Consider the following 27365-nt stretch of genomic DNA (forward strand, 5'->3'; position numbering starts at 1 on the left):
TGTTCCTAGAACATTAAAAATATAGTTCACCTATTAGAGGCAGTTATCGCCAAAATAATCAAAACTCACAAATACGGCATCCAAAATGTCAGATGAGTTATCTTGATGTCTCCCTATCTGACCCTCCTTCCAATTCTCTTATTTTGCCCTAAATGATACTACCGTATGAAGTACCCCCATTTTATATGGCATTAACGTATATACATTTATCACTGACTACAAATGCTTATGTTCGTTCACCCATGGTAGTTAGGACATAACTCTGCATCATCAGCTAGGTCAGTCCTTAATGTCTTGCCAACAGTGAGGATCACAGTAAGAGTGGGGACATTTGGGGATACTACTCTGACAAATTCTGGTACGAGAAGCTCACCTGATAGTGTTGCTGCACTTCAAATAGTCTGCTCTTCCCTTTAAAGGACTAGTGTATTTTACCACCTTCCAGTAGAAACACAATACACACCGGCTTACTTTCCTTCATTTACTCCCTGTAGTCTCCGCCATTCACATCATTCCCTGTTTGGCTCGTCTCTTCTTTCCTGAGGTTCCTTAGGCCTTCCAGTGTGTTGAAAGGGAACTAGCCATTTAGGTCCTTTGGTGGCACTCTCAATTTAATCTGTTGCTGACACCACATACGATATGCAACTTATCTCCTTTTCACATCTCTTTCTCTTTCCTATGCACTTAACAGGCCGTTTTCTTTAGATATTAGAATATATCAGTATTCCTGTTTGAAATCAACATTCTGTCAAATGACCTTTGAATAAAATACAGTTCTTACCTTCTACTTGTCCATTTAATACACTTTGCCCTTTCTGATCCACAGCTCCAGAGACATGAGGAACATCTTTGTTGGGCTTCTCAGACACACACTGTTAAAAGTAGCATCAGTAATGAGTTGCGTGAAGACTTCCTAATCCTTTTCCAAGAAAATATCTGAATTTATGATTTTAATAACTATCAGACTTGCAAATAAGAAAACCGTATTGAACACCAAAACATTTAAATACAAAACCTCATATATGCTCTCTTGATTCAGCGTCCCTTTGAATCTTCATTTGGCTATTGACTCTCTAAACTGATCATGGAAGGCCAGAATAAATACTTTCAAAGGCAGAAGCCTGGCTTGTATGCAGATTTCAAAAAGGAACTAACAAAACCCCTTCCTTTGCATTCCTGACCAAAATAAAAGGACATGTGAAATAAGTTTTGAAACAAAATCTTTAAAAGTGTACTTGCTATAAATGAAAACTGCTTCTAATAAAATGGCAGACATTTGTTTCAGTGTCAATTCATACCTCACATGATCAGAAACTTTGGAGTACATCATGTTGAGTATCAACAAAACACTGTTGTAGCTGCAGCTTCATTTAGGTAAACATAGGTTTGACCATTTTCTTGACAAAAGAAGGGTTGTTTCGAATGGCAAAGTAGTAAGAAAAACTTTTCTTAAAGTTATGGTGAACTAGTAGCAGAAACAATGTAGATATAGGTATGGAACTCTTCAGAATGTGTAGTAAGCATTCAAATGGCAAGTATAAGAACATGTATGCCTTAGTCATCTAAAATGAGCCAAGCACTCATTTCACTATGCACATTTTCTTTTTTACACACAACAATAATAATGATGATGATGATGGAGTGAGCCTTCCTACTTCTTGGTCACTCTAAGATGTTGGAGTAAAATGATGATCCGTGGTCCTCTCTGTCCAGAATGTCCCTCGCCACGGTCTACACGACTGGTCCTTCTCATCTTTCACTTGGCACCTTTTGCCACTCTCAGATCTTTTCTGACTACCAAAATTCCCACTCCCACTCTCATCCTCATCCTCACTACATAGGCCCCTAATATTCTCTCAACTGGCATTGTCCATTTCCTATCGATGAAGCCTTTATAGTGACTTATAACAGATTGCTGTTGACTTACTTTTCTGCTCCGACCACAACAACATAAATCCTCCACTTGTACACTCAGTAGCTAACTGCTTGGTACGTACTCAGTATACAAGGACCAATTAATTAAGGTCAAAACATTTACACTAATCTCACTGAGAAGATCTCAAAAGTACCAAATCAGTATACCGTTGACCCTTGAACAAAGCAAGGGTTACGGGCTCTGATGGCCATGCACTCAAAAATCCACAAATATCTTTTGAAACCTCAAAACCAAATAAAAAAAAACAAAAATTCCTACTGAATTTCCTACTTTAAAAGCAATCACACTTAAAAATCAAAAAGTATATATGTATTGAAAACCAGAATATTAAAGCAGAAGCACTTCTATATGCTCTCTAGGTCTAATCTACCTTTTCGGCCTAATTTGGCCATTGACTCTGTAAACTGAGCATGAGAGGTCAGGGTTAGGATAACGGAATGCTGAGCTTACCAACAATATTCACAGTCGATTAATGCATGTTTTCCCTGTTATATGTATTACATACTGGATTCTTACACTATGAACTGAAGAAAACGTTAGTAAGAAAATTGTAAGGAAGGGGTGCTGGGTGGCACTGTCGGTTCAGGGTCAGGCTATTGACTTTGGCTCAGGACATGATCTATACTTCCTGAGTTGAACGCTGGCAGTGTGGAGCCTGATGAAGATTCTCTCTCTGCCCCCGCTTCCCTACTCTCGTGCTCTGTCCTCTCTCTTTCTCCCAAAATAAATAAGTAAAAAAAGAAAGAAAAACCAAGACGAAAAAGAAAATCATAAGGAAGAGAAAATATATTTACAGGATGGTACTGTATTTATTGAAAAAAATCTGTATGTATGTGGACTCCCACAGTCCAAACGCATCTTGTTCAAGGGTCAAATGTATACCTTTATGATGTCATCGCTAAGAGCTTACGGGAACTTATTATAGCCCCAAATGAGAACATCAAAAACCCATTCTAACTTTGCCATTCTTTTCTGGACACAAGGGCCATTTTATTGGCCTTTGAACATCTTCCCATGGAAAACAAGTATTCTTTGGGGGGCCTGGGTGACTTAGTCGATTAGGCACCCAACTTTGCAATTGCGAAAAGCAAAGCAAAAGGTGGAGGGGGGAGTTAAGATGGCAGGGGAGGGGATCAGAATTTCCCTTGTCCCTCAAACACAGCAGTATTGAGGTCACAACACTTGGAATACCAGGAATACAGGCTGCAGAGGGACAGAAAAATCTCCGCAGGTGCAGAGTGACAGCTTGGCGGGACAGAAGGGTGTGTATGAGAATTGGGAGAAATAAAATGGGCAGCACAGGCATGCAGTGGGGGAAGGCCTTTGGTGGAGAAACGAAAGGAAGGTAGAGAGAGAGAGGCTGTGGCAAGTGCATTTGGATATGAGAAAGCCTGTCCGGACCACAGACCAAGGAGAGGTCCAGAGAGCCAGTTTCTACTTTGGAAAACAGCCGTAGAGGGTAAAAAACAGAATTTTCAAGGTGGCCACACTTTCTCTCGACCAAAGCTACCACCTCCCATGCCTGGTGGGGAGGGAGCCGCCCCTAGGCTTGGTAGCAATCTCAGGGCTACACTGGGAGAGAACACCTTGAGTATGGTGGAAAGGGGAGGTATTGCCCTGCCCAAGGGAAAAAGACCGTGCAGGCACGAGCCAGAGGCCCTCTGTCCACTGGGCAGAGTGGCGCAACTCCACTACCAGGTCCGAGCAAAGCGGGATCCTGCAGGGTTTTGAATCCCAGCTCAGTACTCAGGTGGCACAGGGGACTGTGCAGCAAGGCAAGCCGGCTCCCCAGGCTATTCTGTGAGGATAGCCTAAACAGTGAGTTTTGAGACACCTCGTGTGGGCAGGAGAGATTGGGGTGTCGCCATGTCTCTCCCCATGACCAACATCGTGGGGCTTCAGGGAATGGACAGTGAGCCTCCGTGGAGGCAGGCCCTTTACACCAAACCCTGACTCTCTGTGCTTCATAACTCCTTCTCTATAGGAGTGAGACTGACACTGATGGGACCAGACAGCCCCTCTTCTAGACCAGCACAGCCACCAGTCCCAGGCACCAATAGACAACTCTCCTCCGGTTTTCTATCTTAGTTTGTTTGTTTGTTTGTTTTCATTTGAGTTATTATTCTTTTGTCTTTCCTTTTCTTTTTTTATGTTTATTTCTTTATTTTGAGAGAAAGAGTGAGTGATCAAGCAGAAGAGATGCAGAGAGAGGGAGAGAGAGAGAATCCGAGCAGGATCCATGCTCTCACTGCAGAACCTGATGGGGGTTTCAAACCCACCAACAGCGACAACATGACTTGAGCTAAATTCAAGAGTCGGACGCTTCACCTACTGAGCCACCCAGGCGCCCATCTTTTCTTTCCTTTGCTTTACCTTTCTTCTCTTTTCCCTTTTTTCTGTTTCTACTTGCTTCTTTCCTCCTCTCCCTTTGGAAACAGCCTAGTAGTCCCGAGTTGACGTGGGTCAAAGCTAATTATATATCTACATTTATCTCTATATCTTAATATATACCTATATATCTATACATAGATATATCTATAGATATAACAAGGACGGGAGAAGCAGCAGACAGAATCGGTGAAACAGAACATACAATTGTGGACAAAGATGAAGCAGAGAAAAGAAAGGAAGGAAATGACTAGATCACGAGGCATGTATAGAGACCTATGTGATTCGGTGAGATGAAATATTAGCCACATCCTAGGAGTCCCAGAAGAAGAAGAGTGAGAGAAAGGGGCAGAAGGTTTTTTTGAACAACTTATAGCTGAGAGCTTCCCTCATCTGGGGAAGGAAACGGGCATCCAAGTCCTGGCGGCACAGAGATTCCCTTCCAAATCAGCAAGCCCAAGTCAACACCACGACATGCCATACCGAAACTGGAAAACTATAAAGATAAGAAGAGGATTCTGAAATCAGCTAGGGACAAACGGGTCTTACTTGACAAGGGAAGACACATAAGGGTAGCAGCAGACCTATCCAAAGAAACTTGGCAGGGCAGAAGGGAGGGGTAGGAAACGGTCAATGTGCTGAATGGGAACATCTGCAGCGAAGAATCCCTTCCCAGGCAAGGCTGACATTTAGAATAGAAAGAGAGAGAAAGGCTTTCCCTGACAAACAAAACCTAATGGAGTTCATGACCACTAAACCAGCCCTACAGGAGGTCCTAAGGGGCGACTCTGTGAGTGGAAAGCAGCAGACACTGCAAAGGACCAGAGGCCTCACCAAAAGCATGAAACCTTCAGATAACACAAGGACACTAAATTCATATGTTTAACTAATCACTCTGAATATGAATGGACTCAATGCGCCAATCAAATGACACAGGGAATCAGAATGGGTAAAACACAAAACAAAACCAAACAACAAGATCCATCTATATGTTGTCAGCAAGACACTGATTTTAGATCCCAGGACACCTCCAGGTTCAAAATGAAGGTATGGGGAACCACCTATCATGCTACTAGAAGTCAAAAGAAAGCTGGAGTCGCCACACTTCCACCAGACAGACTAGATTTTAAACCAGAGGCTGTAGTAACAGATTCAGAAGGGCATTGGGTCATAATTAAGGGGTCTATCCATCAAGAGGAGCTAACAATTGCAAGTGTTTATGCCCCCAAAGTGAAACGCCCACACATATGAATCGATTACTCACAAACATGATTAAATGTATACATACAAATACCATGATTGTAGACGACTTTAAGACTCCACTCATGGCAACAGGAGGATCGTCAAGGCAGAAAATCAGTAAGGAAACACAGATCCAATGTGTCATTGGACCAGATGTATTCAGATATACATAGATATATATTGGCCTTAATATATACATTTATATACATGGATATCAACACCGATATATTAAGATCTTTTCATCCAACAGCAGTAGAAGCACATTCTTCTTAAGTGCACATAGAACATTCTGTAATATAGATCACATCCTGGGTCACAAAACAGCCCTCCACAAATATAAAAGGATTGAGATCATACCATGCATATTTTCAGATCACAACGCTCAGACACTTGGAATCAACCACAAGAACAAAAACCCGAAAGCCTCCAAATGCATGGACGTTACAGAATTTCATACTCAAGAAAGAATCGGTCCACCAGGCGATTAAGGAAGAAATTGAAAACCATATGGAAGCAAATGAAATTTAAAAAACGCAATCCAAACCCTTTAGGATGCAGCAAAGGCAGTCATTATAGGAAAATACATTGCAATCCAGGCCTATCTCCAGAAGCAACGATGGTCCCAAATACAGAAACTAACTTCACTCCTAAACGAACTAGAAACACAGCACAAAGACAGCCTAACGTCAGCAGAAGTAGGGAAACAAAAAAGAGTAGCAGAAAGAAATCCTATAGAATCCAAAAACAAGGTTGCAAACATCAATCAATCTAAGAGATGTGTTTTTTTAAATAAATAAAATTGATAACCCCCTAGCCACACTTCTCAAAAAGAAGAAAGACAGGCCCAAACAGATAAAATCACAAATGAAAGACGAGAGATCACAACCAACACCACAGAAATACAACAAGGATCCAAGGATACTATGAAAAAGTATATGCCAACAACCTGGACAACCTGGAAGACATGGACAAATTCCTAGACACCCACACACTACCAAAAGCCAAACGGGAAGAAATAGAAAACGTGATCAGACCCATAACCCGTGAAGACATTCAATTAGTTATTAAAAATCTCCCAACAAATAAGAATCCTGGGCAGGATGGCATCCCAGGGGAATTCTACCAGACCTTTAAAGCAGAGTTAATTGTTCTTCTTCTCAAGCTGTTCCAAAAAAATAGAAACAGAAGGAAAGCTTCCGGACTCCTTCTATGAAACCAGCATTACGTTGATTTCCAAAACAGAGACCCCACTAAAAAGCAGAATGACAGGCCAATGTCCCTGATGAAAATGGATGCAAACCTTCTCAACAAGATACTAGCAAATGTAATGCAACAGTATATTAAGAGAATGATTTGCCAGGATCAAGTGCAATTCTTTCCTGGGCAGCAGGGCTGGTTCAATATTCACAAATCAATCAACATGGCACGTCCCATGTAGAGAAGAAAGGATAAGAACCATATGATCCTGTCAATAGATGCAGAAAAAGCATTTGACAAAATACAGCACCCTTTCTTAATACAACCCTCAAGAAAATCGGAGAGAAGGAATAGACCTTCAAACCCTAAAATCCACATATGAATGGCCCACAGCTAATAGCCTCCTCCATGGAGAAACACTGAGAGCTTTTCCCCTGAGATCAGGAACATGAAGGGATTTCTACTCTCACCACTGTTGCTTAACATAATGTTGGAAGTCCTAGACTCAGACATCACACAACAAAATGAAATAAAAGGCATCCAAGTTGGCAAAGAAGAGGACAAATTTTCATAGTTTGCAGATGACATGATACTCTATGTTGACATCCTGAAAGCCTCCACCAAAAAACTGCTAGAATGGATACATGCATTCAGCAAAGCTGCAGGATAAAAATCAATGCACCCAAATCGGTTGCATGTCTATACACCAATCATGAAGCATTAGAAAGAGATATCAAAGAATCGATTCCATTTACCACTGCACCAAAACATTAAACACCTAGCATTAAACATAACCAAAGAGGTAAAAGATCTGTATGTTGAAAACTATAGACAACTTATGAAAGAAACTGAAGAACACACAAAGAACCCGGAAAATATCCCATGCTCATAGATTGCAAGAACAAACATTGTTAAAATGTCAATACGACCCAAAGCAATCTGCACATTCAATGCAATCCCAAACAAAATAACAGCAGCATTCTTCACAGAACTAGAACAAACAATCCTAAACTTTGGAGAGAACCACAAAAGACCCAGACCAGAACAACCAAAGTAAGGTTGAAAAAGAAAACCAGAGTGGGGGAGTCATCACAATCCCGGACTTTAGACTGTACTACAAAGCTGGACCCCTCAAATGCATGGTATTAGCTCCAAACAAGCACAGAGGCCAATGGAATAGAATAGAGAACCCAGAAATGGACCCACAGATGTGTGGCCAACTAAGCTCCAACAAAGCAGGAAAGAGTAGCCAAAACAAAAAAGACAGTCTCTTTAGCTAATGGTGCTAGGAGAACTGGACAGCAACATGCACAAGAGTGAACCTGGACCACTTTCTTACACCTTACACAAACATAAACTCCAATTCATGAAAAAGGTAACCGTGAGACAGGAAACCATCAAAATCCTAGAGGAGAAAACAGGCAACCACCTCTCTGACCTCGGCTGCAGCAATTACTTACTTGACATGTCTCCAAAGGCAAGGGAAAATAAAAGCAAAAGTGAACTTTTGGGACCTCATCAAGATACAAAGCTGGGGGGTGCCTGGGTGGCTCAGTTGGTTAAGCGTCCGACTTCGGCTCAGGTCACGATCTCGCGGTCCGTGAGTTAGAGCCCCACGTCGGGCTCTGGGCTGATGGCTCAGAGCCTGGAGCCTGCTTCCAATTCTGTGTCTCCCTCTCTCTCTGCCCCTCCCCCATTCATGCTCTGTCTCTGTCTCAAAAATAATAAAATAAACATTAAAAAAAAAAAAAAAAAGATACAAAGCTGGACACACTAAAGGCAACAATCAACAACTTTAAAGGCAACCAACGGAATGGGAGAAGATATGTATTTGCAAATGGCATATCACATAAAGAGTTAGGATAAAAAAGTCTATAAAGAACTTGCCAAACTCAACACCCCAAAACCAAGTAAGCGAAGAAAGGGGCAGAGGACGTGAATAGACAACTTTTCCAAAGAAGACATCCAGATGGCCAACGGACACATGCAAAGATGCTCAACATCATGCATCATCCAGGAAATACAAATCAAACCCCACTGGGATAACACCTCAATCAGTCAGAGTGTGGTGGTGAAATTCACACTTCTGGAAATAACAGATGTTGGCGAGGATGTGGCGAAATGGGAACCCTCTTGCACTGTTGGTGGCAATGCAAACGGGTGCAGCCACTCTGGAAAGCAGTGTGGAGGTTCCTCAAAAAAATTAAAAATAGAATTACCCTACAACCCAGCAACAGCACTATTAGGCATTTATCCAAAGGATACAGGAGTGCTGATTTGTAGGGGCACACGTACCCCAGAGTTGATAGCAGTTCTATCAACGATCGCCAAATTATGGAAAGAGCCCAAATGTCCATCAACTGATGAAAGGCTAAAGAAGAGGTGGTGGTCTATCTACAATGGAATAATACGACTCGGCCATGAAAAAGAATGGAATCTTGCCATTTGCAACACTGTGGAAGCAACTGGAAGGTATGATGCCAAGTGAAATAAGTCAGTCAAGAGAAAGATATCGTATGTTTTCACTCATAAGTGGAATTTGAAAACTTCACACAAGATCATAGGGGAAGGGAAAGAATAAATAGTTACAAATACCTAGAGGGAGGCAAACCATATGACGCTCTTAAAAGGCAGAGAACAAGCTGAGGGTTGATGGGGGTGGGGAGATAAGGGGGTGGAAAAAAGGGATGGTGGGCATTGAGGAGGGCACATGTTGGAATAAGCCCTGGGGTTATCCGGAAGTGATGAATTCCAGGAATCTACTCCCTAAGCCAAGACTACACTGTACACACTATATATTCCCTTATTGGACACTAAATTGTCAAATAATAAAAATAAAGAATAAATAAAGAATAATAATGAAAACAGGGGAGGGGCGCCTGGGTGGCTCAGTCAGTTAAGTCTCCGACTTTGGCTCACGTCATGAGCTCTTGGTTCATGACTTCAAGCCCCGCATCAGGCTCTCTGCTGTCAGCACAGAGCCTGCTTTGGTCCCTCTGTACGCCTCTCCCTACCCCTCCCCTTCTCCCTCACTTTCTCTCTCTCAAAAATAAACAAACACTAAAAATATTCTTAAGGAGTAAAAATAATACAATCACAAAAGCAGGGGAAAAAAAAACATGAGATTCAAGATTTCAACTCTATATTTCAACAGTAGTTTTAAGGATGTAAAATATGCTTTTACTAATATACACAAATAGTCATTTCTGTAGTGAATAGCATTAAGAGTCATAAAAAGTTTTAACTGTGAAACACTAATTCAGGATTTTATAAGAATACTGCTTTTTAGTAATTAATCTTGGGACGCCTGGGTGGCTCAGTCAGTTGCACATCCAACTCTTAGTTTCAGCTCGAGTCATGATCCCAAGGCCGTGGGATCAACCCCTGCGTCAGGTCCACACGAAGCATGGAGTCGGCTTGCGATTCATATTCTCCCTCACTCTCTCTCAAAAATCAACATTAAAAAAAATAGTAAAACGAATGAAAAAGTTAATCTTAAGGGACAAGATTTAAAGTATAGAAGAGAAATACAGGATTACAGAATTTTGAGCCATTTTCCAGCACTACCACGATGTCTAAGAAAAATATAAAACCCGATTTTAAACTTCATATAGTTTTATTATTCCACTGGGAACAGCATATGAAGAGCTCTAATTTCCTATCTACACCATATAGGAAGGTGGTTAAAGACCCAAGAAGGAATCTAGCATTAAGCAACTAATATATTTATGATCATCCAATTTGAAGATTTTAAAGTCTTCAAATACATGTTTGATTATCAAGGAAGACTGAACATTCCCAGGAGGAAAGAAGAAAGGGACCAAAAAAAGAAAAAAAAAAAAAAACAAACTCAGCAGTCTTTCTCAGTTTTAGACATGAAAGAATAATTTACATGCTAAGTTGAACAACTATGAATACTAAAGTTTCCCCTGAATAATATAAAATGTATCTTGGGGTGCCTGGGGGACTCAGTCGGCTAAGCATCCGACTTCAGCTCAGGTCACGATCTCATGGTTCCTGAGCTCGATCCCCGCATGTCAGGCTCTGTGCTGACAGCTCAGAGCCTGAAGCCTGCGTCAGATTCTGTGTCTCCCTCTCTCTCGGCCCTTCCCCCACTCATGCTCCATCTCTCTCAAAAATAAATAAATATTGTTTTAAAAATGTATCTATTGTCGGAAATATTCAAAAAAGTAAAAATCACCTCCTACAACGAATTTTGCATACCCTCTTGGCAACCTTTCATTCCTTATGATTCTGTCATGACAAAGAGTTCATATTAGACAAAAATTTATACATGTTGAGTTCATTCATTTGAAATGTGTGTATGTGTCTATTCTATGCAGATACTATTAAAACAAGAGTGGCACCTGGGTGGCTCAGCTGGTTAAGCGTCCAACTTGATTTGGGCTCAGGTTATTCAAGTTCTGTGTCGGGTTTGACACTGGCAGCACAGAGCCTGCTTAGGATTCTCTCTCTCTCTCTCTCTCTCTCTCTCTCTGCCTCTGTCTTACTCTTTCTCTCTCTCAAAATAAAGACTTGAAAACTCAAAATTAAAAAAAGATAATTCAGAATGCAGAAAACATATTTTATATATTTTTTTCTTTCAGAGTGTGGCAGCTTAAGTGGCACCTGGGTAGCTCAGGCAGTTAAGCATCTTGATTTGGGCTCAGGTCGTCATCTTGCAAACCGGTTTGTGAGTCTGAGCTATGCATCGAGCTCTGTGCTGACAATGAAGAACCTGTTTGGGATTCTCTCTGTCTCTCCCCTCTCTCCCTGTCCCTACCCTGCTTGCTCTCTCTCTCAAAATAAATAAAGAAGCTAAAAAACAAAAAACAAATTCAGTGTTGCAGCTTCAAATTTAGTTTTTCATTTCATGGATAAAGAACCTTATTTACATCACCAGAAATTTTATTTAATGAAAAGAATAAATGTTTATTTCCTCTCTTTCTACTCAAAAAGACCTAAAATATACCAAGATTATACCACACAATAGGTTACCTTAGAAACCCCAAGAAAGACAATAGCCAAAAAGTGAAAATTCGCAATCAACCTGGTATGGACTAAAACAGATTTCACTTTGCATTCCTTAGAAACACAGGTTTTGCTAAACTAAATCTAGGATATCACCTTTATTAAACTGAAAGGCAAGGGCAAAATTTCTTTCGGTTCTTCAAAGAAATCAGCTGTAAGTCATTCAGAAGAGTCTAAGTATTTTTTGGTTGTTACCTGGCTTTTTTTTTCTTAATTTGCACTGAAAATATTCCCTCCCACATTTTATAATTTAAAGAGCATCTTCTCTGCCTTAATCCTACTATTGCTGCTGTGATTTTATGATACTTTCTCTCAACTCTTCATACTTTAAGTTCAACTCGCCCTTCTAAAATGAATTCTTCCCCTTCACCCCCCTCCTCATCTTCATATGCATCGAGCTATTCTTTCCAGCTGCCTTCTCCTTCTTTGCTTCCATAACGGCATACCCGAGATTTGTCTACTCCCACCAAACTTTCTAAATTTCAATCCTGTACCTTCCTCTCTGTTGTCATTACACTGATTTCTATTATGATCTTGAGGACTTCCATTTCTTCCTAAGATCCTTTTCATCATTATAAGGAGCAAGAGGATGGTACGGGTGGGGGCAGTATAAAACGAAACAACTTACATTTGCAAGACCAAGGACAGCTAACGTCTTGAGAGAAGGTTTCAGAAGAGATTTAGATGATGGTAAAACAGGAACAGGATCGCCATAAACTCTGACTGGTGGTTTGGAAAGAGTTTCAGCCATATCTTTATTTTCAGAATCAGGATTGCTGTCCTCAGATAAGGTTCCATCTTCTGGTTTCATAGTGCCACGTTTTGGTCTCACTTAGTAGAAAACAAAGTAAAGAGGACATGAAAATATCTGTAACTTCAAATTAGTGAATAACACAAGAATGGACAAGAATTAGTGAATAATACAAGTCTTCCAATAGCTTACTGTTTTTAATGAATTGCCAAGAAGAATGCAGTAGCTTTGCTATGCGTGATTTCGGGACATTCTAGAAAAGAATTAATAGCTTTAAGGATTACAAGAATCCAATTCGATAAAATCATTGTAATATTCACCATTACCAAATGAGCACCATTACACAAGGAACACAGGCTTTGGAATCATTCAAATGTAGATTCACATCTCAGTTATGCCGTTAACTATTTATTACCAGTCTCCATTTCCTTATGTGGTGAGGATTAAAAGAGATCTCATAAGTAGTCCCAAATGTTACTCGCCGTACCTGTAACTGATTAATATCGGGTAAATACTTTACCAAAGTAACCTCAGATAAACATTGAACCCTAGGTAATTGAAAGCATGTTGAAAAAACTAACACTAAGAAATTTAAATATGTTATCTTGTGAAGTGTTTGCATGATTTATACTGGCATGAACTATCTCTTGTAAGAGAAAATATACAAACTTACTCTTCAGTAGTATCTTATGTTGGTAAGTTGGAATTGCAAACAGTTTAAGTGGCTTATGTTTCTCAAAACACTAAATACAAATAAGACTATTTAAATGTAGCTCCTTCTGGGACGCCTGGGTGGCTCAGTCAGTTAAGTGACCCAGTTTTGATGTCAGCTCAGGTCATGAACTCACAGTTAGTGGGGTTCAAGCCACACATCGGGCTCTGTGCTGACAGCGTGGAACCTGCTTGAAATTCCCTCCTTCCCTCTCTGTCTGCGCCTCCCTACTAGCACTTGCTCATTCTCTCTCTCTCTCCCTCCCTTTCCAAGAGAAATACAAACACTACAAAAACATTTAGCTCAGCTCCTTCCAAGAAAGAGAAAAAAGAATAATAAACCTTGTGGGGCAATGAGTCATGGATGAAAACCACACACAGACAGTAGAATTCCATAACCAATATGTTGACAATGTAGTTGACAGAAAGTGATGTACTAAAAGAACAGACACTAAAGAAATGTTTTCTGCAAGGAAATATTAGGGTAGGGGAAACCATTAAAAAAGAGCATGGTGGTGAGAACACATAGGTGGCTCAGTCAGCTCAGCGTCCAACTTCAGCTCATGAGTCATGATCTCACGGTTTGTGGGTTTGAGCCCCACATGGAGCTCTGTGTTGACAGCTCCGAGCCTGGAGCCTGCTTTGGATTCTGTGTCTCCCTCTGTCTCTGACCCTACCCCGCTTGCACTCTGTCTCTCTCGCGCGCTCCATAATAAATAAACTTAAAAACATCAAAAATATCTTTAAAAGCATGGGGGGAGAAGAGGAAAAAAGGGAAAAAAAATGAGACATGACCAATCAATGAAGCATGAGCTTAAGACAAGGAAGAAAAGGAGAAATGTGAGCAAAATAAGGTAAGTGGAAACAACATACATTTTTCAACAGGTACATAAGTAGGACTGGGAATATACTATGAACAATAGTCTCTTTTAAACCTTTGAAAGATATATATATATATATATATATATATATATATATATATATATATATAACCTATACGTAAAACAGAGGCTTTGATTCACAGTATATCCCTAATAATACTGACTTTAATCACACTACAGTTACCGGGTTATAAGTACTGTAATAAATAATTTAATTTTTTTCACTATAAAATAAATTGTTCAATTCCTGGCATCTACCACTTAGTAAAAGCTATAAATTACTACTAGACTAACAAAAGAACAGAAAAAGAGAGGTTCCTAACACATCAACTTTCACTATGGAGAAAGAATTGGGAATGAGAATTCTAGGAAGAAATGGGAACCTTCAAAGGATGTATGTAATGGGACACAGATGGGGTAAGCAAACAAAGGCTGAGGACTTTTTCTCTGCAATTCTAAGCTCACAATGGGAGGATACTAAAAATATACTGTAACCTTCTTTCTTATGTAACTCCTGATTTCCTCAGTAGAATTCATTTGCGTTTATATGTATTAAACGCTAAAACGGAATGTAAACTGAAGCCTTACTTTTTAAATTCAAATATTTAATTGTGATATATCATGCATATTTTGTTACTTTTCAAACTCCATTCTACGGAATTCCATTTCCCTACTCATTTATTCACATTGAAAAACCATGACATTGCTTCTTCCAAGCAAGACTTTATTCTAGGAGCTCCAGGAGTCAAACAAGTTTGTTTCCTAACCTCCAGTAGCTTATAATGATGTAGGGGTTTGAAATGAATATTTAAATAAATACCAGATGTCTGAAACTTTAAATTTTAGAATCTGACACAAGGACTAGGAGGAGATAGTTTTCAAAGCTACAGTATGAAAGATTTCTGAAATTAGAAATTTGACAACTTGGCTATGAAGAGCCTCTGCTCATAGAGCTACTCTTTTCAGCAAAATACGTATTCTTCGGGGAGATGCACAAATTTAACTTACTCTTCATGGAGTTATTTCAAAACTACAGGGGAACACTTTTGTAAGGTAAATGTTGAGAAATTATGTAAACATCTAAATTTCAACATTTTCTAATATGATTTTAGTCTAAATGTAGAACAAAGGATAGAGCCAAAGGAAAATCCTGTATCTCACCAAAATAAAACTTGCCCGGGGTGGGGGGCAACCTACAATAGATACTTGGACCCAATCGGGTTTCATTTAGGCATGAGTATTATCAGTCATGTTACTATCACAGTAAGAATCCTTATCCTTAACCAAATGTCACATTTCCTCCATTGTGGGAAAGCTTTTCCCAATATAATTTGACAGTCATTATATATTTTCCACCCCATTCTTTTATCAGCCTCCACCTGTAGGATTTACCAAAGTACAGCAAAACAAAACAAAACATTCAACGCGTCATGTATCTGTAAAGTGGTTTGTTCTTGCTAACTTTCCATGACACACATAAAATGATGATACACAGGCTCCTCTTAAATTTTCAGAGTGAATAAGGGAGAAAACTCAATTCAGAGCAGGAAAGTGAGTTTCACAGGAGGGTACTTTACCTTGGTACCAAAATCTAAGTCTTGTCTAGCTGATGTAGACCATGAATCATCAAGACCAGGTTTGTCGGAAAGCCTTTAGAGCAAAAATATACAACAAAAACATGTTCATTTATTTTAAAAGAAAATTTAAAAAATTAAGTGAAAGGTCAGCTATCTGTGTATTAAACCACGTTTCTTGGTATAATTAAAAGTTGGCCTCTGGTTTTTTTCATTAAGTTTTATTATAATTCCAGTAATAATAGCATCCAGTGTTATATTAGTTTATTAATATAGTGATTCACCAACTCCATACTCACCCCATGCTCATCATGACAAGGGCACTCCTTCATCCCCATCACCTCTTTCAGCCCTCCCACCACTCACTTCCTCTCTGGCAACCATCTGTTTGTTCTCGGCAGTTAAGAGCCTATTTCTTGGTTTGTCTCTCCTTCTTTTTCTCCTTTGCTCATTTGTTGTTTCTTAAGTGCTACATGAGTAAAATCATATAGTATTTGTCTTTCCCTGACTTTCCTTAACATACTGCTCTCAGGCTCCATCCAGGTCATTGTAAATGGCAAGATTTCATTGTTTTATGGTTGAGTAATATTCCAGGGTGTGTGTGTTTGTGTGTGTGTGTGTGTGTGTGTGTGTGTGTGTGTGTGTATGAAAAACATATAAACACACAGATACATACATATAGAACTTCTCCATTCACTCAATTGTCAATGGACGTTTGCGCTGGCTATTAGAAATAATGCTGCAATAAACACAGGGGTGCGTGTGTCCCATGGAATTCGTGTTTTTTGTATTTTTTTTGGTTAGTATCCAATAGTGCAATAACTGGATCATAGGAGAGTTCTCTTTTTAATTTTTTGAGGAATCTCCATACTGTTTTCCAGAGGGGCCGCACCCATTTGCATTTCCACCAACAGTGCAAGAGGTTTCCTTTGTCTCCACATCCTCGCAAACACTTGCTTCTTGTGTCTTGGAGTTTAACCATTCTGACATGTGTGACATGGTATCTCGTTGTAGTTTTGGGGAGCCTTTTTTCATGTGTCTGTTGACCATCTGTATATTGTCTTTGGAAAAATGTCTGGTTATGTCTTCTGCTCATTTTTAAACTGGGCTTTTTTGGAGGGGAGGATGTTTACTCATATCAATTTTTTATACTTTGTGGATACTAACCCTTTACTGGATTTGCAAAATGTTTGCAAATATGTTCTCCCATCCCAGAGGATGCCTTTTAGTTTTGACGTTTTCCTTCACTGTGCAAAAGCTTTATAGGTTCATGTAGTCCCCATAGTTTCTTCTTGCTTTATTTCCCTTGGCTCAGGAGACATAACTAGTAAAATGTTGCTACAGCCAAAGTCAGAGAAATGACAGCCTGTACTCTCTTCAAGGATTTTTTATGGTTTAAGGTCTCACACTTAGGTCTTTAATTCATTTTGAGATTATTTGTGTGTATGGTACAGAAATTGGCCCAGTTTCATTCTTTGGAATGTGACTTGTCTGGTTTACCCAACACCATTTGGTGAAGAGACTGCCTTTTCCCCACTGGATAGTCTTTCCTGTTTGTGGAAGATGAACTGACCATACAGTGGTGGATTTGTTTCTGGGTTTCGGTTCTATTCCACTGAGCTATGAGGTTATTTTGTATGCCAGTACTCACCATACTGTTTGGATTACTACAGCTTTGGAAGAAAACTTGAAATCTGAGACTGCGATACCTCCAGTTTTCCTCTTTTGCAATACTGCTTTGGCCATTCAAGTTTTTGTGGTTCTATACAACGTTTAGGATTGTTTATCTAGCTCTGTGACAAATGCTGTTGGTATGTTGACAGGGATTGCATGACATCTGTAGATGCTTTTGGGTAGTGTAGACACTTTAAAAATATGTATTCTTCCCATCTGTGAGCATCGGATGTCTTTCTCTTTCCGTCACCTTCAATTTCTTTCATCAGTGTTTTACGGTTTCTAGAATACAGGTCTTTCACAATTTGGACCCTGTTTTAAAAAAACTTTCAGTTCTCTATTTTGACTCCACCTCTGCTAACCTGTGAAATCTCCAGGAAAGACCCAGTCTGAGTTTCCATAACCAAATGTGACAGGCAGGGAATGCTCTGACACGGTTGAAAATTAAATGTATAAACGTTACTACAATGACTTCTCACCTCACATCTGTCAGAATGGCTCAGTTTCAACACACAGGAAACAACAAGGGTGCTCAGGATGTGGAGAAAAAACAACCCTTGTGCACCGGTCATGGGATGTAAATTGGTATCACCACAGTGAAAGCCAGTATGGAGGGGCCTCAACAAATTAAAAACACAAATACCATAGGATCCAGTGATTCCACTACTGGGTATTTATTTACCCAAGGGAAATGGAAATACTAATTCAAAAAAGATATATGCACCCCTATCTTTATTATAGCATTATTTACAATAGACAAGATATGGAAGCAACCCAAGTGTCCACCAATACATGAACAGACCAAGCACACACACACACACACACACACACACACACACACACGCACACACTCACACAATGAAATATTACGCAGCTATAAAACAGAATGAGATCTGCAACATCATGGATATACCTAGATGGTATGAGGCTAAGTGAAATAAGTCAGACAGAGAAAGACAAATCCTATATGATTTCACTTCTGTGTAGAATGTAAAAAGGGGAATAAATGAACAAACAGAGCAAAAGCAGAAACAGCCCCATAAAAACAGAGAATTGACTATTTCCAGAAGGGAGGGGAGGTGGGGGGATGGACAAAATGGGGGAAGGGGAGAGGGAAGTTCAGTGTTCCAGTTATAGAATGAATAAATCACAAGGATCAAAGGTACAGCATAGGGAATCTAGTCAGTGGTATCGTAATAGCATCATACTTTACCAGATGGGTGTTACACTTATGGTGAACATGGTGGACCATCCAGAGTTGTTGCATCACATATTACATTGTGTGTGAGGTAGACCTCCGTTTAAGTAAATATATCAAAGTTTGGGTTTCGAGATTATGAGTGGTCGTACTAACTAGAGATTAAAAGATTAAAAGTTCCCAAGGCCAACTTTGTTCCCACTCTGGTCTTGCCTTATTTAGGTCCATAATATCTAGCAAGACATTCCAAGCCTTCAGGGGCATTCAGCTACCCAAGGAGAGAGACTGCGATCAAATGGTCCCGGTAGTTGTGCCTCTATTTCTCTATACGCTGCCTGAATATTTTCTTCCCTATGAGCTCCCACTCCTACATCACTCTTCAGCATGGTTCTGTGGCATTCCCCAACCTTTCAATCTGTAGGCTATGAAGCCATACATTCCTACAACAAGGATGGGCTCCAATGACCGAGGGTAGGGACCATGTCCTGCTCCTGGAGAACAAGCGAATTGGGAGTCTCACTCATCCACACAGTCACCTCAACATAGGCATGTTATCACCGATCCAGATGAAGCTCCCTTACTGATTTCACAAGTCAGTCCTACCCCTGCACAGCCCTACAAGTACATGGGAAGGGCATCACAGATTTAGGAAAAGAGGTGGAGTGAGGAGACAGCTTGCCTTGGGCCATACATCTCTGATGTTCAGAATCTCCACCCCCCACCCCCAATTCCTTGAGAGGATCTAAGCTATCCTCCCTCAGTTGGGGTGGAAGTAAGGGATATCATATTTCTATTTGCTGTAAAAATACTCTTCCCTGCAGCTCAAATGATTTTTAATCTCTCTCATCAGAAAATCTGAGGTATGCTCACACCTTCAATGAAACCAACACACACAAAAGCAGAAACCTGGTCACGACCCTCTTGAACTCTCTATTTGAATATGCCTTTCTAAACAACTCCCCTATTCCTGGGTCCTTCATTCCTGTCATTCTCCTTTATCTCACTTGGCATAAACCCCCATATTCTGACATCTTTCCTAACACTCTTGTTTCTATCCAACTCAGTGTTGTTCTTCTTGAAACCTGGTCTCCTCTGCTAATTCGATTCTTACCCTCCTTCATTGTATTCATTAGACCCACTCCCCAGATTTCTATTATTAAAATATTTGTCTGCAAGATGAAGACAAAAAACAAAGAAAGAAATGAAAGAAAGAAAGAAGGAAAAAAACCCAAATTTAAGTCTCATTTCTGTGACTTATCATATCCAACTAGGTCACTTCAATCTCTTTTGAGTTTCAAACTGTCCATGTAAGCAACCATTGGGAAAGGAGGTTAAACAGAGGTTGAATTACTAGAGGGTATTTTGAGGAATTAATCTCTGAGGTTCCCTAATTCTTGAGACTCTAAGTAGTTTTGATTTGGCCTCTGGAAAAATGGAGAGTCCTTAGCTGGCAGAAGAGGAAATATTAATGGAAAAATAAAGAAATACCAAGAAACCCAGAGAAGAAAGTAAAAAGGCAAAAACACAGTACAGAAACGTCATAGGGAAAAAATCTCCAAAAAAGAAATAGCTTCCTAGAACTAGTCAAGGGTACTAGTCCAAAGGGAAACCAGACTGGGAACCTAGGCAACAGAGAATCCTTGAAATATCCTAGCAATATCCTTGAGATAGAGACTGAATTTAATTAACGTAACATGGTCTACAACTAAATACCCTTCCCTTACAGAAAACTCATTTGTGTCAAGAAGAAGGGATATCACCACATCTAAGGAGCTGCCTGAAACATCTTGTTTATTATGTAAAAGCTGTGACACCATGGCCATAGCTGACATCCATCCTAAAATCTCGGATGGTAAAAATAAGGGACTAGTTTCCACTGCACTAATGACTTTTGTTAGCACTAGTGGTCAAATACATAAGGGCAAATGCTTGCACTAATCTGGTTTCTTAAAAAAACCCTAAATTAGAGTTCCGACATGATTAGCTTTGACATTCTGAGTTGATCTGCCCTAGGATCTGTATCTTCATCTCAGTGCTGCTGAGGAACCAGAGAATGGATGTGGAAGCTAAACAGGCTGACGGGCAAAGCCCCTTAGCCACCCATTAACTATGGAATCATGGTCGACTCATCAACCTCCCTGAACCACAGTTGCCAAACTAATAAAAAGTAGGCTACAGCAACACAGCTATTTTGCAAAGCTATGCAATGCTATATAACTTAACAGATGTTATGCGTAGGAAATATTGTCTTGTCCAGGGTAGACACTCAACAACTGCTTTTGTTCTCTGCGTTCCCTTAGGAAACACATAATTTTCAGTTCATTCATTTCACTTCCTTTCCTTTCATTTTCCATTTCATTTCATTTCATTCCTTTATACTTTGAGAGTGAGTGCACACAGAAATCGGGAAAGATATCCCAAGGAGGCTGTCAGCGAAAAACCTGACATGGGGCTTGATCTCACAAACCTGAGTTGAAATCAAGAGTCACACCCTTAACCGACTGAGCCACACGGGTGCCCCAACGAATGTCATTTTTACAAATCCATAAAAATCCTACCTGGTTATAGAGTCTTCCTCAGCATTCTTATCTGCTCCTAAAGAAGAAAGCAAAATACATGTTAAATCAGCAATCGAAAAATAGAGGAAATTACAACTGTACAGCTTATGATTTGTTAAAAAGTATTGCTTTGGGACCACACCTGGAAACCACACTACACTGAATGGTAATTATACCATTCGTAGGCTTAAAGCACTAAGAAATCTTACTTTCTCCTCTATGTTGACCAAAAGCAAGAATGGGTTTTATCAAAATTTGACACCTACAGGTGAGCTGATGTTTACAATGGCCATCACTGACCGACTCTATGACACTAGAGGAAAATGGTGTCGTTAGGAGAATGATTATCACAAGCTGACAATGTCAAACTGAAACTAGCATGATTTTTCTGGACTTCCACTGCTATAGAAGTTAAAAGAGAGGTTTTTTTTTGTTTTTGTTTTTATTTTGCTGTAACACAGCAGAACTTCCCCAGCCGTTTAGTAGAGACTGTTCAGTTTTAGGATGAAACAACACCTCACAAATGTGCTCCATAGCTATTGTACTTTGAATCATGGCCAAACCATAGCAAACAGACTCTCCCTGGCCTTATTTCCAATGACAAGGTAAGTAGGAAGGATGTGGCATTCCAATTTGATAAAGTTCTAACTTCTCGAGACTGTCTCCTTCCATTGCTAGAGATCTAGACCCAATGAACATCACAGAGGATGATCCCAATGTTAGTGCTATGCAGTGGCTCATGATGTCATTTTTCTCAACCCTCCCCATTAGGTGACACACATCTAGAAAAATCATGCTTTTATTCATGGAAGGCATATGTCATCAGATCCTCTACTGATGAACAACAAAACAAAACAAAGTGCAAAGAATATCTTGAATGCCTACATTCAATTAGGGGAATGTGGGGAATTTTAATGTTCTAAACATTCAACGATATCCACTGTATGATTGTTACTATATGACACTCTTTAAAGAGCAAGACTATGGGGTAAGGGTTGGGGTGAATGTAGGGAAAAAGGGGCACACCCCCGAGGACTATTTTTTAAATTTTTTTAACGTTTATTTATTTTAGAGACAGAACATGAATGGGGGGAGGGTCAGAGAGAGAGGGAGACACATAATCGGAAGCAGGCTCCAGGCTCCGATCTGTCATTCCAGAGCCTGTCACGGGGCTCGAACTCGGGAACCACGAGATCATGACTTGAGCCAAAGTCGGACACTTAACCGACTGAGCCACCCAGGCGCCCAAGCACAGAGGACTTTTAAGGCAGTGAAACTCTTTCACACGATACCACAAAGGTGGATTCACATCATTACACATTTGTTAAAACTCATAGAATGTATAACACCAAGGCTGAACACTAATGCAAATTAGAGACTTTGCCTGAAAATTATGAGTTAGTGTCCATATAAAATGCACTCTTGTCAGGGTGCCTCAGTGGCCCAATTGTTTCAGCGTCCATGTCTGGATCTGAGATCAGGTCATGATCTCACAGTTCATGGGATCAAGTCCTGCATCAGGCTCTGTGCTGACAGCACAGGATTCTTTCTCCCTTCTCCCTCTGCCCCTTGGCTGCTCACACGCATGCATGCTCTCTCACTCAAAACTAAACAAAGGAACTGAAAAATAATTACTACTAAAAATGGACCACTGTCGTGCAAGATGTTAACAACAGGGGAGGCTAGGCGTGTACGGGTGCATGGTATGGTATATGGAGACTCTCTGTACTTTCTATTATATTTTTCTGTTTACTTAAAACTGCTGAAAAAATAAGGCTCATTAAATGTAAAAAACAATCAAACAAAGTACAACAACCAAACACGGTATCCATTGAAGCTACTCTTAGCATATATTAACCATGATACAGTCACCTTGAACATTAAGATAGAGATCAAAGTAACACAATAGGGGTACTGTCTCCCATATGGAAGTATATGAAAATACATAAAGCAAAATACAAAAATACAAGTTATTTGTATACTTAGGCAACAAAACAATTGATGAATATGACCAAATATAACTATAAACAGGGATTCAGCACTATATGAGTCAAACCTGGGTTTTCCATATAATTGAGATTTTATTCTAATTTTAAATCAAAAATCATTATGCTGATCGTATCTAAGAATCATAATGAAAGCTTAATCACATAAAAAAAGATGATAATGACCTAATATTGCCCTAGTCTTTTTTGTACAAATACCTACTTCATATGGATGATGAAACTGAAACCAGTACCATGTTAACCATCATTTCACTTGCTATTAAAATAAAAATTTAAGACACCACCAAAAATGAATTGAGGGCTGTAATCTCTATGCAGAAAAGGTTTCAACCAGCAGGCCGAAGATGGCTACCCTCAGAATATCCTACTTGAATGACTGGCCCTTGGTTGTTCCCTGGGATCTTGGATTTAAGGAAGGTTTCCACCATTCCCTAGCTCGGTAATAGAAGCTCACTGTGCCTAAGTGTTGGTAAAATCAGTGTGCTTAAGGCCATAAACTTGATTTCTTTTTGGAAACCTGGAATTTTGGGACATGCTAAGGAGAAGATGCCTATGTGATTAGCATTTGATGAAAACCTCGGGCACTGAGTATCCATAAGCCTCATACTGGCAGACAACATTTCACTTGTGCTGTTCTAATTTGATGCTGGAGGAATTAAGCACATCCTGATAACTCCATAAAGATAGGATTCCTGGAAGCCTGTGCTTGGTCTACTCTGGACTTCACCCATGCACCTTTTGTCTGTGCTGATTGGCCTTTCTAGCCTGTCGCCATAACAAACCATAGGCAACAACTATATGCTGAGTTCTGTGAGCTCTTCCAGTGAATAATAAAATCTGGGTGTCGATGGGGTGCCTCTATCACAACTGCATTATATGAAATTTTATTATTTGGGTTGATGTCATACACGTGGTTACAGTCAGAAGGTTATGTCACAGAATACCTTTCCTGGAATCTCTTTTTCTTGGTATTTGCCCGGAAAATTCCTACATTCCTATATATCCATTTGAAGAAAGGTTTAAAAGGAATAGATGAAATCATGATGTCACAAAGTGTGAAACAATCAACAATCCTATTTTACTCAGAAAAAAAAAAAAGAGAGAGAATCCTGGTGGTTGCCACTATGTTCTACCATACACAAGTTCCTCTCAAATATGAAAAATCAGTTAATTTTTCCAACTAACTAGGACTTAGTTCATTTTTCTGGCAGATAGGAATGAAAAGAAGTAACAGGGATTGTTCTAGAAAAAACAGAACTATCAGACCCAGTATAAAAACATACTACTGATTATAGTTTTTTGTTTCTTTCCTTTCCTTAATTTCTTAGAAAATTAAAAATATACTTCACCTATTAAAGGCAGTCATTGCCAAAATAATCAAAAAGACATAATTACTGTGTCCTCATTCCTGCTGCTCTCCTCTGTTCATCTGATAAAGTCCTACACATTTTTCATGTCCAATTTACATGCTGGCACACATCCTGGAAACTTCTGAATCTTCTGAGAGTCCTCTCTCACCCCCTAACTTTTCATATTCAGGAATCACAGATTCGTATTAACTATACAGTTTCAGTCTCTGCTTTATCTTTTCCCTGCCATTGCCCTAGTCAAACATGAATTCTTAACTGATAATTTTCGCAGGGAAAAAAAAAAGCCACAAAATATTATTGTTATTTCTTAAATGAATACAAAAAATAAGCAAAACAAATGAGAAAGACACAAGGCCCTGAAAAAAAAATTAATGGAATAAATTGAACCCCCTGACGTTTTCAAACTACACAGCTGAAAGTTTCACAATGGACTAATACCAGGCTAAGAAAACAAGAGCTTCCTTTGCCTCCCAGTCTCTTTATGTGGTTTCCTATAACCTATCCTTCATATGAGGGTTCAGCAAGCTACGGCCACTGGTCAAATCCAACCTGCCATCTGGTTCTGTAAATAATGTTTTATTGGGGCATAGCCCCATGTCTTCACTTACATATTGCTATGGCTGCTTTCACAAGGGCAGAGCTGAGAAACCACATCACCTAAATTATTCACTGGCTCTTTAGGAAAAAGGCTTGGTGATCTGTATTTTATGCCATAACCAGAGTGTCCTAACTCAAAACTAATCTTAGTAGTCTTCTGCTTCAAATTCTCCAAAATCCCTGCATCAAATACTGCTGGCTCCCTCCCTAAGAGCCATTCCATATTCTTCATTCTTGGTAGAGAATCACAATTTATTTGGATATTTATTGTCTCCATACACAGAGAAGGTGGCCTCACCCTGGCTTCAAAAAGAGAAAGGATTATTCCAAGCTAATCACAGTACCTGATTTACCAGGGACCAGTTTAGGAATGAGTATGTGACATAACCTAGTCTTTAAAATGTTAGAGGAAGTCTACTGCAAGTCTCTTCCTAGTGAAAAGAAACACCTAAAGAAAAGCAGTCCTTCCCACCCACTGGATGTTGCCATGTGAGAATATGATACCTGGAGCTGTTGCTAATTAGCCACCCCGGAAAGGAGAAATAAAAATACCAGCAACTCCAAAACTGAACAAGAGATGACTGGGATCCTGATGACATCACTGATCCATCAAAACATTTCTGGTTCCTACTGGTTTAGTCACTGTTAGAAGTCACCTATTATTTGCCGCTAAAAGCATTCTACAGAAGAAATTTCCCAAGGCATATCGGGTAAGATCTACTCCTTTCTATAGCACTAACAAACTTCCATAAGCTTGTCTTACCTAGGTATTCACCTCATTCCCAACCATTCCCATAGCACACGTTTTCTACCAGCAAAACCCAACTGCTCATAAATCCTGCTAAGTTCACTCGTACACCTTCGCCTCTGCACTGCTGTGTACTCCGCCAAACACGTAATCGTGATAGTTTACAAACATTGTCAAACATACAAATGTTGGTCCTTCTGCCTCTCTACCTGGCAAACTGAACTCTTAACTCTGCATGCTTACCATAGATTCTACCCAGTCCTTGAAAACTCGGATTCCTCACCAGGAACTTACGGTAACTGGAACAAATGTCAATACAAAATAACAATGATAATTATAAGCACTACGAGACTCTGGCACCCAGTAAGCACTAAATAGAGTAAATAACACAAACGGCAGTGGGAGTAAATAACACAAACGGCAGTGGTAACAACAAAGTCCTGGGGTGCAGAGACTGGTTTTTGAATGTTTGTATTCTACAACAACAGGATAACACTTAGTAGCTAACAGGCACTTAAGAGTTACTTGTGAAGTGAACAAATGGACATGAATAAAAATGATTCCTTTGAAAATTATTTTTAAAAACCACAGAAACTTTTCTGTTTCAAAAACCGCAGGGACAGCTCTATTCTGTTATGAGCACCTTAATGATCAAAACGCTGTCTGTTCTACCTTTACCTTTCTTGTAACTTCCAAAACTAACCTACAGAAGTCCTTTGGTAACAGTCTACCAAGCTAAAGCTTTCTTCTTACTTTTCAGATTGTACAGTGCACTGGGTCCCACAACTAGGGAGAAACAGTAGCATTTTGTGTGTGTGTGTGATTGTGAAACATCTTTGTGCTGTTATTATAATTTCTGGAGCCCAAGTTGCCCTATTTGAATACTTGTGAAGATAAAATTTTGACTAATGGCAACAGAGTATCTTATTCTAACAAAATTACAGTGTCATGACAATTCTCCAACAAACAGAAGAAAACATTGTTCTAATGAAGTCAACATATCTCATTCTGGATTTGTTGTTGTTGTTGTTTTTAAATGTTTATTTTTTTTGAGAGATACAGAGCATGCATGTACAGGGGAGGGGCAGAGAGAGAAGAAAAAGGGAAAATGCCACACAGGCTCTGAGCTGTCAGCAAAGAGCCCAACAGAGAAGTCTGACACAGGACTCCAACTCACCAACTGTGAGATGATGATGACCTGAGCTGAAATCAAGAGTTGGACACTTAACTGACACAGCCACCCAAGCGCTCCTCTCATTCTGTCTTGATTTATGAGGAGTGAAGATGATAATGGTGAGACCTTGTTGAGACAATATGTGAAATAACCTATGCCTCTCAACAAGGCAGTGCTTTTCTTCGGTACTCCTGGAAGCTATCTATAAAAAAACAATCTCCTTGGGAGTGCTGCACACTAGCTAAGATTTTCAGTTCTTATTATTTGCCATTTGTTTATGGTACCAGGAAAGTACTGTAGAATTCCCAGTTTTAGGGCTGGTTCATTTT

At 39.7% G+C, this 27365-nt stretch overlaps 1 protein-coding gene across 3 annotated transcripts in view; it reads right to left on the reverse strand.

The window, feature by feature from the left end:
- Positions 1 to 311: 311 nt before the first annotated feature.
- LOC145713331 (ankyrin repeat domain-containing protein 26-like) overlaps positions 312 to 27365 on the reverse strand; it is a 43736-nt gene continuing 16682 nt past the window's right edge. Inside the window, exons 6-10 of one of the 3 annotated variants that reach the window (XM_081791798.1) lie at positions 21142 to 21178; positions 15715 to 15787; positions 12738 to 12798; positions 12423 to 12625; positions 315 to 872 (exon numbers count right to left, since the gene is read on the reverse strand). In XM_081791798.1, the coding sequence (XP_081647924.1) occupies positions 738 to 872; positions 12423 to 12625; positions 12738 to 12798; positions 15715 to 15787; positions 21142 to 21178 (509 nt within the window). In that variant the 3' untranslated portion in view covers positions 315 to 737. Of the gene's footprint in view, positions 873 to 12422; positions 12626 to 12737; positions 12799 to 15714; positions 15788 to 21141; positions 21179 to 27365 lie in introns of all 3 variants that reach the window. The other 2 variants (XM_081791800.1, XM_081791799.1) reach the window with 2 other exon arrangements.

Source organism: Panthera onca, chromosome F1 (genome assembly GCF_046562875.1).
Source record: "Panthera onca isolate mPanOnc1 chromosome F1, mPanOnc1 haplotype 2, whole genome shotgun sequence".
NCBI classification, from domain to species: Eukaryota; Metazoa; Chordata; class Mammalia; order Carnivora; family Felidae; genus Panthera; species Panthera onca.